The 18,227-nt window shown below is 41.4% G+C and overlaps 1 protein-coding gene and 2 long non-coding RNA genes across 3 annotated transcripts; 1 reads left to right on the top strand and 2 right to left on the bottom strand.

The window, feature by feature from the left end:
- Nucleotides 1–4,117: 4,117 nt before the first annotated feature.
- LOC135518465 (uncharacterized) lies at nt 4,118–7,615 on the bottom strand. Its single transcript, XM_064943640.1, has 13 exons — nt 7,297–7,615; nt 6,892–7,031; nt 6,714–6,785; nt 6,500–6,583; nt 6,230–6,376; nt 6,060–6,140; nt 5,789–5,938; nt 5,622–5,671; nt 5,431–5,500; nt 5,256–5,342; nt 5,074–5,172; nt 4,873–4,953; nt 4,118–4,762 (listed from the first exon to the last, which is right to left on the bottom strand). The coding sequence occupies exons 1-13, from the start codon at nt 7,460–7,462 to the stop codon at nt 4,580–4,582; spliced, it is 1,410 nt and encodes a 469-aa protein (XP_064799712.1). The 5' UTR covers nt 7,463–7,615; the 3' UTR covers nt 4,118–4,579.
- A 3,294-nt stretch (nt 7,616–10,909) lies between these two features.
- On the bottom strand, nt 10,910–11,842 carry LOC135518576 (uncharacterized). Its single transcript, XR_010452173.1, has 3 exons — nt 11,600–11,842; nt 11,231–11,491; nt 10,910–11,096 (listed from the first exon to the last, which is right to left on the bottom strand). It is a non-coding gene; the product is annotated as an uncharacterized LOC135518576 (long non-coding RNA).
- A 1,575-nt stretch (nt 11,843–13,417) lies between these two features.
- On the top strand, nt 13,418–14,913 carry LOC135518575 (uncharacterized). The gene is made up of 3 exons (XR_010452172.1): nt 13,418–13,511; nt 14,343–14,480; nt 14,790–14,913. It is a non-coding gene; the product is annotated as an uncharacterized LOC135518575 (long non-coding RNA).
- The last annotated feature ends 3,314 nt before the right edge of the window (nt 14,914–18,227 follow it).

The raw sequence follows: 18,227 nt of genomic DNA, 5'->3' as shown, positions 1-18,227 counted from the left end.
ATTAATTTCTCTCTGAAGACATGGTTTAGGGTAGTTAAGCAAAATAATTTAAACAGAGAGATCAAACTGCTGAGTTGGCCCGTATATGACCCCAGCTTCATCCCTGCAACTCAGGACAGCAGGTTTAAACAATGGACGCAGAAAGGCATCATGTCATTCAGTACAATTATAAGGAAGGGGAACCTAGATAACTTCCAGGACCTTAGTAAAAAACATGGCTTGGATAAACAAGATTTTTCCAGATACCTACAAGTACGACACTATTTCGTAAGGGAGATAAAAGTGACTGACCCTCGAGCACCTCCAAAATTAATCCAAGTATTCACTAACGCATACAACTTGGGGAGTAATGAAAAAACTATTTCAAATCTCTACTTGGGTATTCAATTCTCAAAGAAACATTCTGCAAACTATATTAAAAAGAAATGGGAGGAGGAACTTAACATTGAAATAACTGATGAAACATGGTTGAATATATTAGAGACTCAACAAAGCTCCACCAACTCAAGGTCATGGAGAGAATTCTGTTGGAAGAATGTTATACGTTTCTTCATAACACCTAAACTGAAATCAAAACAGACTGGCTCACAACACCCTTGTTGGAGAGAATGCGGTCTATTGAGGGCAGACCACTCTCATATCTTTTGAACTTGCCCCGCAATCGAAACTTACTGGGGAGAAATAAGATCTAACATTGGAAAAATAATGGGATTTGACATAGAACAAACATTCATTTCTTTGTACATGGGTGAAATACCTGATAACTTACACAATAGAGAAAAGTACCTCTTGAAGGTCCTACTGGCAGCCAGTAAAAAGGCTATCACTTGGAAATGGCTACTAAAAGACCCTCCCACAGTGACACAACGGATAGACATTGTAGAAGAAATACACCACACGGAGCGTATGATCTTTGCCTTAAGAACTCAACAGGAGAGAGGTCAAGAATACTGGGAAAAATGGGTTTCGTACTTGGAAAAGGTCTAATTCAAAGATGTCAATGTAACTAATATGATGGTATGATGATGAAGGTATGAAGTGCACTGTAACTGCCAGATCTTTTTTTGTTGTTGTTCTTTTATTTGGCTTTATTTGTACTTTCTTTGTGTTCCTACAATAAAAACGAAGTAATTAAAAAAAAAAACTAAGTATAAAAAAAAGAATAAAAAATAAAAGAAATCCAGGTATTTCCAAAGGGTTCACTTACTATTTCTTCCCACTGTATACTGCATCTTACCCCAGCTGTAGGTCCATTGTGTGTGTCATCGTTTTAAGTCTCAACATCAACCAGCTCTGGTGGCATTGGGGACTTGGGATGCTTGCTCTCAAAGTGCTGTTTGAATGTCTTCAGGTCAGGCATCTGCGTCTGTAAGGGTCAGGTAAGGAATTGAGGATATTAACAATCATTGGCTGAGACTGAATTTTCGGGTGACAAACAAACAAAGTAATAAGATGCATCAAACTACTACACATCACACAGGCCAGTACAATGGACTGTACTGAGAGAAACCTAAAGGTAGGCACGTGAAATGTTCAGGTTGCTGCATAGACTATGGAGGCTCTAGTCTAATAGTGCCAGGCATTTGTTCAACTCTCTAAATGGTTAAATGACTCTGACGTTCAGGGGTGGTTGGTGCTGGTGAGCTTCTGCCCCTATTTTAGGCCGTCACACAAATATTCCCCCACCCATGTCCAGGGGTCTCAGTGTTATGTCCCTTTAAATATATGTACTTTTGGTAATACTTTGTGAGTAGGCAAAGAATACAATATTCTTAAATTGACATGTTGAATTTCTTTGCCATAGTAAATTATATATTGCGCAAATTTCCCTAATGCGGACAGTTTGTGTTACTACCTTACACAAGCTTGCATTTTCACCCTATAAAACTTAGTGGAATTACACAAAATGTTAACCTCAGATCACGATGACAAGATTGATTGTTTTAAACAGATCTGTCACGACTTCCACCGAAGTCGGTTCCTCTCCTTGTTCGGGCTGCGTTCGGCGGTCGACGTCACCGGTCTTCTAGCCATTGCCGATCCACCTTTCATTTTCCATTTGTTTTGTCTTGTTTTCCCACACACCTGGTTTACATTCCCTCATTACTTGACATGTATATAACCCTCTGTTCCCCCCATGTCTGTGTGTGGAATTGTTTGTTGTAAAGTGTATGTGCACTTCAGACTGGTTTGCGACGGGTTATTTCAACCCATATTTTGTTGTTCTGGGTGCCTTTGGTTTTTTCCTCATTAAACTGCTCCGGTTAATACCCAGTTCTGCTATCCTGCGCCTGACCTCCCTGCAGCCCGTTACGCACCTCCTAAAAGATCAATATCTTAGGTTTTGTACCATTGATTTTTCCAAGAGCTGGGATGCGCAGAACTTAGAACAGGGAGTTAATGAAATGCCCAGGAAATGGCACAGAAAATGTGGGGCGGTCTCTCCATAAAAGTCAATGGCCACATACCAATACATGGATTTGACAGTCAAATTATGACTTAAATAGCAGTCAACTGTTGTCACTGTTGTTATTCTATAGAGGGTGGTGATTCGTTTAGGTTAACTAACAAAAAAAGTGGTCTGGTCCCTTTTCCATGATTTCTCCCGAAAACATCATCCAACGTTCCAAAATATAGATATAAGCCTTCAAGTACTCATCTAACCAACTTCTTCAGGGCCAGCCAGGCCCCGTCGCCCCCCAGGCTCCCTGAAACTCAACCCCCATAAGAAGAAGCCCAAATACGACCTGCCCTTGCCCAGTATACATACAAGGTCAGGGGACAACACTGGTTTTTCATCTTGTAGTTCAACACAGTTTAAAGGGATAATTCATCCCAATTACAAACTTTCTTAAGTTGCATTTACATTTAATTTCCAATCCAATGCATCCAAAGTGTACATTAGTCTTTCCTGGTTCATAACATATTTTTTGGTCCCTTTCAGATCACAGCCATGTCAACAGTGGGCATCAGGCTTGTAAGAGACATGAATTACATGTGAGATTCAGTGACAAGGCTGGAAGGTGAGATTCTATCTCTCTTAACTACTCATTGTACTGAATAGATAATCATGAGCTAACATTGTACCACCTTATTTGCTGTAACACACAGTATTTTTAGGGAAGCAAGGCATTTGTGTAGGATGTGCATTGTAGAATATGTTCTTTCTATTCTTTATCATGTATTTCTCATAGAAAGAGTCTATTCTAGTCATTCATCTAATCTAACTATCAAATATAAAAAACTAAGATTGCCATTGTAGACTCCGGTAACTTGGGTGACTTAATGTAGAGTAGGGATCGTGAGAAGTAACATTCAAGACTGATGCAATTATCCCCTCTAGTGGTATACTTTATACTGTACCAGGTTACTACACACACTGATAATACAAAACATCGAGGACACCTGCTCTTTCCCATGACATAGAATGACCAAGTGAAAGCTATGACCCCTTATTGATGTTACTTGTTGAATCCACTTCAGTCAGAGTAGACGAAGGGGAAAAAGAAATATTTTAAAACCTTGAGAGAATTGAGACATGGGTTGTGTGTGTCATTCAGAGGGTGATTTGGCAAGAGAAAATATTTAACTGTCTTTGAACGGGGTATGGTAGTAGGTGCCAGGCGCACCGGTTTAAGTGTGTCAAGAACTGCAACACTGCTGTTTTTTATGCTCAACTGTTTCCCATGTGTATCAAGAATGGTCCACCACCCAAAGGACATCCAGCCAACTTGACACAACATGTACCAGCATCCTTGTGGAAAGCTTAGGGCAGCTTGTAGAGTCCATGCTCAGACGAAATGAGGCTGTTCTGAGGGGAAAAGATTGTGCAACTCAATATGAAGAAGATGTTCCTAATGTTTTGTGCACTCAGTGTATATAGTCCTACATGTTTTTAAATAGTACAGTATCACAAACCACAGTACAAATCCATATAAAGTGTGGGCCTGTAGTATCTGTAAATCATCTAAACAGTTTTTTTATTTCCATTTGCAGATAATAAAGCATCATTGTTCATGTAATAATCTAATATTAGCATTATAACTCTAGGAAGATTAAATGGTCATACATCAAATAGATGAAAAGACAGAAACAAATGTTTTTGAACTACAACTTATTTTATTTAAAAATGTCAAATTCAGTGCAAAGTAATGTAGTGCATTGGTGTCTAGATCCCTGTTGGGTGGCAAAGTGTCACAAGAATCCTGTGGGGAGAGAAAACAAGAGAATACATTAAATTCATGGGTGTTAACTAATCATGGTTCAACAAAGCACTTCAAGTCCTCAATTCCTTCAAAAGAGAGAGAGAAGGAGAAAGGAGTATGGTCCCTGCAGTAGGACTACATGCTGGCCATGAGGCTCTCCAAGTGGTACTCCAGGAGGCTGGAGAGCTCAGTGACCAGAGACTCTGGGTTAAAGTACCAGGCCAGCTGCTGGCCAAACATGTCATCTAGCAGAGCCATCAGTCCGCCCTGAAGAGAACACCACACAACACATAGAAAATGGCTCTGAGTTACTAGCTTATCAAGAGGAGAGAGACAATTAGAAATACTCCCCCTAAAATGGCATTGGAACCTGGTTAACCATGAATATGGAAGTAAACAGGAAGTACACTAAGAATATGGAAGGAAACAGGAAGTAACCTCTTGACTCTTACATTGAGCAGCAGCAGGTATCTGTCAGCCTCTGGCTCCATGTTGGCAGCAGTGGGCAGGAAGGAGTACAGGAGAGCGTACAGACGCTCCACCAACCCACCAGGGTGCTAAAGGAAACAAAGGAGGAGAAAAGAGGAGAGAATAGAAGAGATGGGGAATTTAAGTGAAACTGCTAATAGAGAGATATCAAAACATGTTCCAGTGAGATGCTACTTACCACCATCAGGGACTTCTGAGCTGTCATCAACCCAAACAGCACCAGCTCAAAGAGGACATCTATCATGTTCACATGATGTATCTAGGACAAGAAAACACGTTTGGAGAAAATAGGAATGATTTCATATAGATCAGCTACTGTGATGTATAAAAGACATGCATGTGGAAGAACTCAGTGAGACTTGAAAGAGTTAGTGAACACCTTTGCCTCAGCCAGCTCCCTCTCAATGTCATTCCGCTTGGAGGGGTCACTCAGGTAGTCCACAAAGTCGTTATAGGTACGGATGAATTTGGCCTCGTCCTATGACAAAGAAAAGAGCATCTTAGTGAACAGAACACATTTCCCCTCAGGGATGCTCTCTTTCCCTTGAGTTAGTGAGTTACCATGTGGTTGGCCTGAACAAGGGCGCCCAGGAGGACCTTTCCCGCCACAAACAGATGGTTCCTGCTCAGGGTGGAACCAAGCAGGGTCTAGGGAAGAGGGAAGAGTTAGGGTGAGACATCTTCCTCTTGGAGAACAAGAAGTCACAGAGACAAAAAGAACAGTGGGTCCACTCACAGTGAAGGCCTGGCGCAGGGAGACGAGCCTCAGGGCGATGTCCTCCACTCTCTTGGTAGTAAGGTAGAGGCTGTGAAAGGGAGGGAATGGAGCATGTCAACCATCAGAGTCAATGGAGGATAACAGCATTATGACCACAATCCTTCAGCATCTGACAAGCCCAGACTACACAGACATTTAGAGGAACTCACTTTAGCAGAGGAACCTCCCTCTCCTCAGGCAGCAGGTCCTCCTCCCAGCCCTACGACAACAAAACAAGCATTCAAAATCAGTGACCAGTGCAATGACATAACAAACAATCGGTCAATGGAAGGATCTTAATGCTCCGAGTCAATAGTATGTGTGTGTAACGTCTGACCTCATAGCAGTTGTGGCCCTCAGGCTCTGGGTCAGTGAACTGCTGAGTGGTGGGCGTAGAGAAGGAGGCAGCCTCCGACCACGCTGAAGAGGAGAGAAACCCGTCCAGCCCCATGTGGAGAGTGGCGTACACCACTGAGACATCAGTCTGCTGCTCAAAACACACACAACACACCTGTTTACCACACACACGTTATAAGAAAACACACCAAATCTAATGCAAAAATGCCCAGTAATGTCTAGTCTATATACATAGGAAATCGTTTATTTACCTGGTTGCAGCCAAGCGTCACGTCCACAGACGTCTCGTGGCGGAGGTGAGACGCGAAGTGGGTCACCCTGCCAGCCACACGCTGACAGAGAGAGAATACATGTTAAGGCCAAATGGAATAAGTGAAGAAAAGCCTAATCTACTACTGTTTCATTAGTATTTACGTCTTACCTGGATCCAAGTGATGGACTGCACTTTGGTGGCACAGTAGGGGATGTCCTCTGGACTAAGCCTGGCTGTCTCCTTGGAGATGGCCCACACCAGTTGAGTCTCCAGGCCTCTCACCCTACTCATGTGGTGCATCCTCACCACCACCTGCTGTTGAGATAAACAACAAGACAACATCAATAAAACCACTTCAGCAATTGCTGTGACACATTTCCACCAAGATCAAATGACTGACAATGTAGATTAGGATTAGCTAGTTACAATGACACATACCTGGGATCCCCCACGCATGTAGGTGATGATGGGGCTGATGAACTGGAAAGTTCTCCAAGCTTTAACCACCGGACCGGCATTGTTCTGCACATTACAATACATTCATGTTGGAAACAGTAAACATTGTAACCGTGATGTGACTGTGTGTGTGTGTGTGTGTGTGTGTGTGTGTGTGTGTGTATTTGTGTGTGTGTGGGGGGGGGGGGTCTCTTACCCTGATCACAACAGGCCCACAGTACAGGGGGCTGAACCTAATCAGAATCAACTGCCAATTGCCAGTGGCCTCCTAAAGCAGAAAGCAGACAGGAGATTTGTTTCATGTCAAAGCGACACAACTTGAATATCTGGGATATTTTTCAAACATAAAACCCCAAACTTTCAGAAAATTGTACCTCAAGGATAGTCTGCACATCTGGCACCTCCTCAAGGATGATAGCAGCATTCTGGACATCAAGGAGGACTGGCAGCTGTGGAACATCTGGTACATCATTCAATGGCACATCCAACTGGACCTCATCCAGGACAGTTGTTTCTAAAAATGAGGAACATTGGAATATAAAATAAACTATTGTTAGGACATAAAACGTAGCAAAATTGCTAATACTAGCTAGCTAGGTAGCAAAAGTCGATTGCTTAGCAACAGTTACTAGAGTTAATGTTAGCTAGCAAGCTAGCTAGCTACAACATCTCTAGCACTAGCAGTTTTGCCAAGTCTCAATGATAGAAATACACAACATTTCGCAAATTATAATGACATTGTTAAATGTAGTAAAAGAAGAGTTGTAAACTCCACATACCCTCTTCGAAGTCGCTGTCGCTGTCCACCTGTCGACGATCACGAACCCTGCAAAACAGAAAAAAACAAGAAAAACAAGCCACAAATGAATTTGAACAACCTGTCGACGCATTAGTCCGCCGACGTCCACGCACTCTCTCCGCCAGTCTTGAAAAGCACCCAGGCATTTTCCAGTCGATTGTTCTCAGGTCTCAAAAATCAAACAAGTGTGTTGTCAGCAGCAAAGTTGTTGTTTTCGCATAGAAAACGTTCCATAAAACGTCGGTTAGATGTCTCTTGGCAACACACGTTCGAAAATGATTGTTTACAAAATTGACAACTGTGTTGCCATAGAAATTAGTTTGGAATTCGGATTCCCTTTAGAATCCCTTAAAATTGCTTGTCATCATTCTAGTGACGTCGACGTGCTCCTTCATAGCTCAGTTGATAGAGCATGACGTGTTGCAAACATTGCTAAGAAGATAGATAATGATTTCAGGGATTTTTGTGATGATGAGTTATCTGAAATTGAGATAAAAGACTGGATTAAAAGCCTTAAGGACAATAGGTCCCCTGGAAATGATGGTTTAATAAGCGGGTTTTATAAAGCATTCAATGATAATTTGATTCCTTTCATTCTTGTTCTATTCTATGTATCAAGAATCAATAGAAACATGGGAGTTCCTGGCATCCTTAAAACAAGGTGTAATTACTTTGATTCCCAAACTTAATAAGGATACTTATTTTATATTATACTTTATATAGACAACTGGAGACCCATTAGCCTGTTGAATAATGATGGGAAATTATCACGTTAGATATTTTCGCATCAGCTCTTTTTCAGAGCATATCTGATTGGTCAAAAGAGCAATTACTTTTAGAATAACTGTCTTCATTACTTTTAGAATAACTGTCTTCAAAGTAATGACTCGGGACGTCGGGGTTGATATGTACGCTTCATTTAGTAATATTACTTGTTCACGTTACATTTAACAACTTTAGATTCTACAGAGCAATGCAGGTAAGATGCTTGCGGAAAGGTCAGCTTAATCACTTTGCACCTGCACATAACTGGCGCGTTCTCTCTCTCATTCCTGTCGCAAGGCATTCTGGAAATTGCAGTCGAAAGCGTAATTCAATACTAACCAATACAATTACATATGTAAATAACTGTAAAGAAATATCTTTAATTACAGCTCAATGAATTAACGTAAATATGACATCTGATTAGTTGATTGGTGGGTTGATAAAAACAAAAGTTTTGATCAGTGGAATATGAGGGAGAGTTTGACCAAAACACACATGGGCTTGTGCCGGGGCTCCCTCTTGTGGGAATATACAGTATGGTTGTTACTGAGCCAGGATTCCTGGCTGTTTTGTCTCTGTGCGTATGTCAATGATAGTTCAGCAACAATTATTTAAACATCATTATTACCAGCCATTTTCTCTGTCCCCCAGGTCCCCTGGTGTACGATGGCAGCCTGTTGTCAGAGTGTAACAGAGACTGCTCCTGCTTGGCTGGGGAGTGGGACCCTGTGTGTTCAGACAACAGCATCACCTACACCTCCCCCTGCCTCGCAGGCTGCTCCAGCTTTACAGGTTACGGCAAGAACACGGTACCAATACTATTAATGTACTGAGTGTACAACACATTCACAGGGATGCTGGCCCATGTTGACTCCAATGCTTCTCACAGTTGTGTCAAGTTGGCTGTATGTCTTTTGAGTGGTGGACCATTGTTGATACACACAGGAAACTGTTGAACGTAGAAAATCCAGCAGCGTTGCAGTTCTTGACACAAACTGGTACCCCTGGCACCTACTACCATACCCTGTTGAAAGACACGTGAATATTTTGTCTTGCCCATTCACCCTCTGAATAGCACACATACACAATCCATGTCTCAGTTGTCTCAAGCCTTACAATATATTTTTTAACCTGTCTCCTCCTCTTTATCTATACTGATTTAAGTGGATTTAACTAGTGACATCCATAAGGGATTATAGCTTTAACCTGGATTCACCTGGTCAGCATATGTCATGGAAAGAGCAGGTGTTCTTAATGTTTTATACACTCAGTGTAAATCACTGGCAGTGAAATTAGTTATTTTCAAACATTAACTGGGGCCTTGTTGAGGCCTTATCTAAGTAAATAATTGCTTATTGACAATAAAGTATTATTTTGATGTATGGAAAAAATATGGTATGCAATTCCTATGGAGAGAAGGTTCTCTATGGTAGTTGTTTAATATGACTTCCACTTTTACAGGGTACTGTGGTAAAATAGATGTTTAATCTCAGTGTGACTTTAAAAAACATCAACACAAACACAGGATATGGGGATATGGGGTACACATGGTATCACATCATTACATACTTGGCCCTACTGCACCTGCATTCAAGCACCATTCCAGCATCTGGAATTGACTCAACATGTTTGAGGTGGGGGATCAATACATGTGGCTGTCGAATGTATGATTCTGATATGTACAGGTAAGTTAATTGTGTGTGTGTGGCGGGGGGGCGTCCATGTTTGTGTCCGTACTCTGAGGTGTGTTTGAATATGAATGAGCAGCAGTGTTGTGATGTGTCCTATCCCATCCCTGCAGAGTGATTTTCCTTGGCCTCATCACATGTCTCAGTGGCTTCTCCTTAGGAGGGATGGGGACACCACCACGGGACAGACCCCACACTCATCGCTTGAGATCGAACTTCAGACTCCCTCCAAAACCACTGAACCCCTCAACACACCGAAAGAGATTATGGTGCACACCCTTAGAGTGAGCCGGAACAGGATAACTCCCTCCAAACTCACAAAGACACAGAGGAGGAGGAACTATCCAACACCCAGGGAGAGAGAACAAGTGACCTCAGTCGAACACAGTCAGAAAGAGGAGGTGGAAGAGGTGTTAGACAGAGGAGGATGTTACTCCAGAGGCCATTCCTCCTGTTCATGTGAGCAAGAAAGAGCAGAAGGCTTCTGATCAGCCAAATGGCAGGCAGAGGGAGAGGTCATAGTGATTCACACCCACAGAGAGAAAGACAACCCACACAACCTCTTGTTTGAGATGAACCACACAGGTAGAGGCAGAGGGCCTTCAGGGCTAGCCAGTCAGCCTGCCTGCTCTGATCCTCAAGTCAATTGTATTTAAATTCATGTTCATTAAAGATTTTCTTTAAAGAATTGACAAGTCCCATTTAGTTAGAGATCATTTTTCACTGTCTTCAACCCTCAAGAACCAGGGTGAGTCTGGGTCACCCTTTTCCTGTTACAAACATAATTTGCATATCATCATAGACTAGGCCAAAACGTTAATCTTTTAACCTTGCCTGAATAAAACAATGCATTTTTTATAGTGAGCAAGAGTTGCGCCTTTTCCTTTTCTATGATGATTCAAATTTTTGGTTGCACCTCAACTGAACGTTGGTTGAGCACCCTTTTTAAAAAACTTTTACAAAGTCAATTATTAAAAGCATTAACATTGTGATGTTTCTCATTTATTTACATAACCTACTCCACACTTGCAAAGTGAAAGTTTATAGAAATGTTCTGAAATTAAGTAGTAAACAGAAGAAAAGCAGAATTGAGTTCAATTATAATGCAAATCATTTAATGGTCTATGGTTCAATCCCATTTCTGAAGGTCTGATGAATAATTAATATTGTTTCTCCTCTTCCTTGTGGCAGGCGCAGCAGCACACTGCCCTCCAAAGCCTGCAAAATAATCGCTGGACTGCCCCTTTCCTAGCTCTGCATGGAACATCCAGTGTCACGTCCTTGGTGACGTGTGGGGTGACATCCGGGATGACCACAGCAACATCCTCTGGAAAGGGAAAAAAGAGTAACAGAATGTAAACAAATGCAAAACGTAGCTTCTAAACTCTGGCCAGTTAAAAGGTTCTACTAAGATGTCATGACAAACGGCACCTGTCAGAGTGCTCTCTAAGTGTTACTCACCTGCTTGGATGTCAGCTGGCAGAGTGGCGAAGACAGCCGTCGTGAGAGTCCTTTCTTCAGGTGTGACATCCACAACCTCCAAGATGGAAGAGATGGGCTCTGCCTCTGTATTAGGGGTGATGTCCACAACCTCCAGGTGGGAAGATGCCGGGACTGCCTCTTTCTTAGGGGTGATGTCCACCACATTCAGGTGGGATGAAGCAGGATCGGCCTCTGTGTTAGGGGTGATGTCTTCAACCTCCAGGTGGGAAGAAGCCAGGTCTGTGTTATGGGTGACAACAACAATCCTGATGAGCTCTACTACTAGAAGTCACCAAGATGTCGTCGGAACAGGCATCTGTCAGAGTGCTCTCTATCATTGCTACTCACCTGCTTGGATGTCAGCTGGTAGTGTGGTGGAAATGTCCACCGCGAGGACAGGCGGGACTGGTAGGGTGGCTGCAGGGGGCTGGAAGCAGCTCTGCACCTCGTCCGCCACAAAGGCACAGACAGAGCCTCGTGCTCTATGTCCATCATTTTTAGGCAAGTGTACTTCCCAGGCCTGCAGTATGAAACAGGAAGTCCCATTAGTGTAATTTCACAACAGATCTATTCTGCTGTGCTAACTCGTTGTTGAAAGGCTAGTAAAAAGCTCACTGACTTGTAGTATGTCTCTAACTCTCATTCTCTTACCAGCCGAGCGAGGTCGTTTCCTCCTCCAGGGTTTCCTTCCACACCCTTCAAATAAAACACAGAGCAATTAAACTTTCCTGGCTTCGGATTTTTCTGTTGTTTATTTTACCCACACCTTCTGGAGTGCTGCTGGTGGCCGGGAATGGCAGTGAAGGTGAGTGCTGACGTGGTACTCACCTCTCCCTAAGGGATTTTTTGCCCTGAGACTCCAGCCAGCTGCTCATATTCTCCGTGGTGACATGGGGCGGGACCTGGGCTTGACTCTGGAGCAGCAGATAATGGACCATGAGCTTATTCTGCAAGATGAGGTAAGATGTGAGACCTTGCCACGAAATACCATATCATGTACTTTCAGAAGGGCCTCTCGCAACATTTCACAACTGCACATGCCTCACAATTTGCAAGTGATATTAAGAACTCTTATGACCACCTTCTCTAAACTGTCTTGAAATACAATTCTCTTTCTGTTGTTTATGTTTTTGTGGGATGAATCTTACCTGTTTATTGTAATATGTTTCCCCGAGCAGGCCTGCAGAGTCTGAAAATAAAGGCTGCTTCTACAGAATTCCTTTGAAGAGAATGAAAATAATGATGCTTTGTTATGCACATTATGCACAGGCATTTACAGTATGCTAAAAATTAATTTCTACTAAGATTACCTTTGTGGGACCATAAGTGAACTCCGGAATGCACCAAACCCTATCCATGGTAAGATGGGGAAGAAATGCAGCGCTATAGATATACGGGATGCTCTAGAGATAACAGGAATGACTTAAAGTCACGAATTATCAATGACTGTGGAGTCGTCCAATATGCTGCACTTAGAGCAGACCAACTAATCCAACCTTGGTTTACAAGTTAAATACATAGATTTGTATAGGCATATATAAACAATCGACCACATCCATTTAAAGCAATGATTTTCAATTGAATATGCGTTGTTGTTATCCTGTTGTGCGCCTTGAGAGTCAGTCCCCTTAAGCACATGATTCCAATATTGCTGAGCTCTGAATTGACACAATGAACACTTTTGCAAAGATATTCGGTTAAAAATAAGAGTATGAATGACAATAAACGTATGACGCTTATTGGATTGTCTGCATAATAGTGTAGTAAACAATATCGCTCAGCGTGGGAACTTTTGGTGTTAGGAAAGTATCCGTTATAAGTCTCCATGACACGTATCACTTCGTTGTCTTGTTGGTAATAGTAAAAATGCATGACAGTCCGCATTGTAATGGTCTAACAGGTGTTTTTCATTTTGCTTCTCACATTAAACAGACATTTGAGAACGGAATTGCTTACAGTTGTACCTATGATGCACAGACACACTAAAGCTGTACAGTGTAGTTTGAATAATCCGTTTCAATTATTTGCAGTTATTTGTATTCCCTATTATTTACAAATCGAAAGATGTAACATTTGAAATGAATGTGGCAGAACAGTTTAGCATAGAGTTCCTGTGGGAGTCTTCTCCTTCAGTATTTTTGCCTCCTTGGCCTCGTTTCTCATTACATGGGATTTCCCCAGTGCCAACTTCACACGAGATGGCCGAAAAAGGACCAGAACTTTACAGAGGTAAACTGTGTCGGTTCTTTTACTATTACAGGTATGTAACAGCACTTCAAACGTTCAAATATATACACAATATGTAATAACATGCTATTTAATAACTTTGTCCAGATATTATCAAGTTAGGTAAGTTTTGTTTGGCTTTGTGTCGAACTGAGTGAGAGAAGAAGGTGATTTACATGGAGTGAGAGTACATGTTAGCTTGATGCTAGCTGAGGTAAAAAACAAAAAATTACGAGTCACAGAGACTATGTTGACTGAGTAGCTCACTTGTACTGGATTTTGTCTAGGATATCTTTTTATCAAGAATCCATTTGTTAGGGATTTCTGAGTTGGTTTTAGATGTTATTGGTTGTTTTGTGTAAAATTGTGCTCACTAGCTGGTAAACTGGCCGAGCACGCTCCGTCTGGTGGACTTTTAGTGCATATACAGTGAGAGAGAGACGATTTTCTGGAGGTGCCACTATCTTAAAGCTGAATGTAATGTTGTCACTTTTCAATAAAGGTAGTGGTATATAGAAAAACATTCAGTTATTTATGGTTTCATATATAGGTGTTTCTATTGTATGAATGTGGAATACATTGTGGTTTTCATGTGAAACCATACACTAAGACAGGGTTATTTGTGGAACATTTTTGAATTCTGCTTTAGGTAAAGTGCATTTATGTTGTGTAATTTAAAGTGTGCACTTGTTTGATGTGAATATAAGGAAAGCGCCAGAACTTTGCAGACGTAAACTTGTGTCCGTTCTTTTTACTATTGCAGGCCACCTCAGCTACACATGTACTCTGTCTGCACACGCATCCACGCATGCACATACACACGGACAAACACACACAAATGTTCTCTCTCTCTTGTGTTTGTCAGCAGTTCATCGTGGCCCTGTCGTTCGCCTCCTTCACCAAAGCTCTGTCAGGGACCTACATGAAGAGTGCCATCACTCAGAGAGACACTTTGACCTGTCCAGCTCTCTCATCGGACTCATAGACGGCAGCTTTGAGATGGGTATCAACAATAACATTGAGTTGCTTCAGAATTCATGTAGTAAAAACCAGATACAGACTACAGTATTATCCATTTTTTTTGTGGTTCAGTCAGAGTCTGCTCTCAATACTGTCCAGTTTTATAGTTGTTCCTATTAATTGATTGACTGGCGTTTGTCCATGACTCTACTGTCAAACCTCTAACATGGGTTTATTTGATGCTGTGTTGTTGCAACCTAGTATCCAAACTGATATGCCATTTTTAGTTGAAAAAAAAACAGTGTTTATAATTTGCGATTCCTGACTACTGTAGTGTTGTGGTTTCTTGCAGGTAACCTGCTGTTCCTGGCTGTGGTCAGCCATTTTGGGGCGAAGCTGCACCGGCCCAGGCTCATTGCTATGGGCTGTTTCCTTATGGCTGTAGGATCCTTCCTCACAGGCCTGCCACACTTCTTCATGAGACGGTAAAACAACTGAAATACTGGTTAATCTTATACTTGTAGAGATACTCCAATGCGGAGGATAGTTTCACTTTAGAAAGAAAGAAGTGTATCCAGTTGTTGATTAATTTCAGTTAACTTCGAACTAAAGTCTTGCGTAATTGGTCAGCTGCTTGATTATGTTTTGGGGCCATACATGTTAAGAGAAGGGATTAACTTGTTATGGCTGCAATCCTGTTAATGGGATAAGTGTCATCAACAACCGCTGAATAGCATAGCGCTACATTCAATAAATATTATTAAAAATATTTATATTCATGAAATCAGAAGTGCAATAGAAGAAAACACAGTTTAGCCTTTTGTTTATCCACCTGTCGTGTCAGATTTTGAAATTATGCTTTACAGCGAAAGCAATCCAAGCGTTTGTGTAAGTTTATCGATCGCTCGACAAAACATTAAGTACACTTAGCATGAAGTAGCTCGGTCACGAAAATTAGAAAAGCAATTAAATGTATCGTTTACCTTTGATGATCTTCGGATGTTTTCACTCACGAGACTCCCAGTTACACAACAAATGTTCCTTTTGTTCCATAAATATTATTTTTATATCCAAAATCCCTGTTTGTTTGGCGCGCTATGTTCAGAAATTCGCAGGAAAGAGCGGTCACGACAACACGGACAAATTCCAAATAGTTTCCATAATGTCCACAGAAACATGTCAAAGTTTTTTATAATCAATCCTCAGGTTGTTTTTAAAATATATAATCGATAATATATCAACCGCAAATGTCTTTCACAGTAGGAGAGGGAAAAGCAATAGCTGTCCAAAATCTGTTGCGCGAGCAAAACTCATGTGACCACTTGAAGCAATGTTATCTTTCTGGCTCATTTTTCAAAATAAAAGCCTGAAACTATGTCTGAAGACTGTTGACACCTTGAGGAAGTGATAGGAAAAGGAATCTGGTTGATATCCCTTTAAATGGAGCAAAGGGAGGCTATGGAACATGGAGTTTTCAAAATAGAAGCCACTTCCTGTTTTGATTTTCCTCAGGGTTTCGCCTGCAATATCAGTTCTGTTATACTCACAGACATTATTTGGACAGTTTTGGAAACTTTAGAGTGTTTTCTATCCAATACTAAAAATAATATGCATATATTAAGTACTGAGACTGAGGAGCTGGCCGTTTACAATGGGCACCTTTTCATCCAAGCTACTCAATACTGCCCCTGCAGCCATAAAGAGTTTAGACAACAAAGGCAAGGTATTGGAGTGGCCATCACAATGCCCTGACCTCAATCCTATAGAAAATGTGTGGGCAGAACTGAAAAAGCGTGTGCAGTAAGAAGGCCTACAAACCTGACTCAGTTACACCAGCTCTGTCAGGAGGGATGGGACAAAATTCACACAACTTATTGTGGGAAGCTTTTGGAAGGCTACCCATAAAGTTTGACCCAAGTTAAACAATTTAACGGCAATGCTACCAAATACTAATTGAGTGTTGGTAAACTTCTGACCCACTGGGAATGTGATGAAAGAAATACAAGCTGAAATAAATCAATCTCTCTACTATTATTCTGACATTTCACATTCTTAAAATAAAGTGGTGATCCTAACTGACCTAAAACAGGGGATTTTTACTGGCATTAAATTTCAGGAATTGTGAAAAACTGAGTTTAAATGTATTTGTCTAAGGTGTATGTAAACTTCCAACTTCAACTGTATATATATATATATAAAACTCAGCAAAAAAAGAAATGTCCTCTCACTGTCAACTGCGTTTATTTTCAGCAAACTTAACATGTGTAAATATTTGTATGAACATAACAAGATTCAACAACTGAGACATAAACTGAACCAGTTCCACAGAAATTTGACTAACAGAAATGGAATAATCAAAATCAGTGGTCAAAATAAAAAGTAACAGTCAGTATCTGGTGTGGCCATCAACTGCATTAAGTACTGCAGTGCATCTTCTCCTCTTGGACTGCACCAGATTTGCCAGTTCTTGCTGTACCATGTTACCCCACCCTTCCACCTAGGTACCTGAAAGTACCCAGACATTTCTGGGGGGAATGGCCCTAGCTCTCACCCTCCGATCCAACAGGTCCCAGATGTGCTCAATGGGATTGAGATCCGGGCTCTTCGCTGACCATGGCAGAACACTGATATTCCTGTCTTGCAGGAAATCATGCACAGAACGAGCAGTATGGCTGGTGGCATTGTCATGCTGGAGGGTTATGTCAGGATGAGTCTGCAGGAAGTGTACCACATGAGGGAGGAGGATGTCTTCCCTGTAATACACAGCGTTGAGACTGACTGCAATGACAACAAGCTTAGTCCGATGATGCTGTGACACTCTGCGCCAGACCATGACGGACCCTCCACCTCCAAATCGATCTCGCTCCAGAGTACAGGCCTCGGTGTAACGCTCATTCCTTCAACGATAAACGTAAATCTGACCATCACCCCTGGTGAGACCTAACTGCGACTCGTCAGTGAAGAGCACTTTTTGGCAGTCTAATGAGGACCTGCTGACCTAATGAGGACCTGCCTTACAACAGGCCTACAAGCCCTCAGTTCAGCCTCTCAGTTTATTGCGGAAAGTCTGAGCACTGATGTAGGGATTGTGCCTGGGAAACAGTGTTTAAACCCTTTACAATGAAGATCTGGGAAGTTACTTGGATTTTTAGGAATTATCTTTGAAAGACAGGGTCCTAAAAAAGGTACATTTATTTTTTTGCTGAGTTTATATATATATATATATAGTATTTACAAATTCACCACATTCATGATTTTATATGGGAATCAAAAAGCTTTCATTGATGTTCACCATGTGCTGATGTGCTCAGCACTGTCAACAGACCCCCATTATGACATCACAATGTAACGGAAGCCTTGCCATGATAACATTGCTGGTTCCATCTGACAAGCAACATTTAATTTCCACTCATTTCTTGATAGATCTCTCACAGAGATAGGTTAAGTTCTTATTTTGAGAGTAATAATATTTATCATCAATGACTTATCGAGGGAGAAAATCAAGTGAGTTTGACAAACTCCAGAAGGAGAACTCACAGATGAAGAGCGTCATCGAAAACCTGAGGAAGCAAAACATGGCTTTAAACCAACAGGATGACCAGGACAAGTTTTCAAGTTTTGTAAGGCTCATCAGTTTTTCAAACGTTTTTCCAAAAATATCACTGTTTATTTTGTGGTTTCATAGACACACAGTAGGCCTACATCCATAAAATCTTTAGCTTAAAAGTTTTTCATGAGACACTGTAGAAACTATTTTGCCTTCTTCACTTCTGTTATACATTTCATACTG

Source organism: Oncorhynchus masou, chromosome 28 (genome assembly GCF_036934945.1).
Source record: "Oncorhynchus masou masou isolate Uvic2021 chromosome 28, UVic_Omas_1.1, whole genome shotgun sequence".
NCBI lineage: Eukaryota > Metazoa > Chordata > Actinopteri > Salmoniformes > Salmonidae > Oncorhynchus > Oncorhynchus masou.
This window is presented reverse-complemented; position numbering and strand designations above follow the sequence as displayed.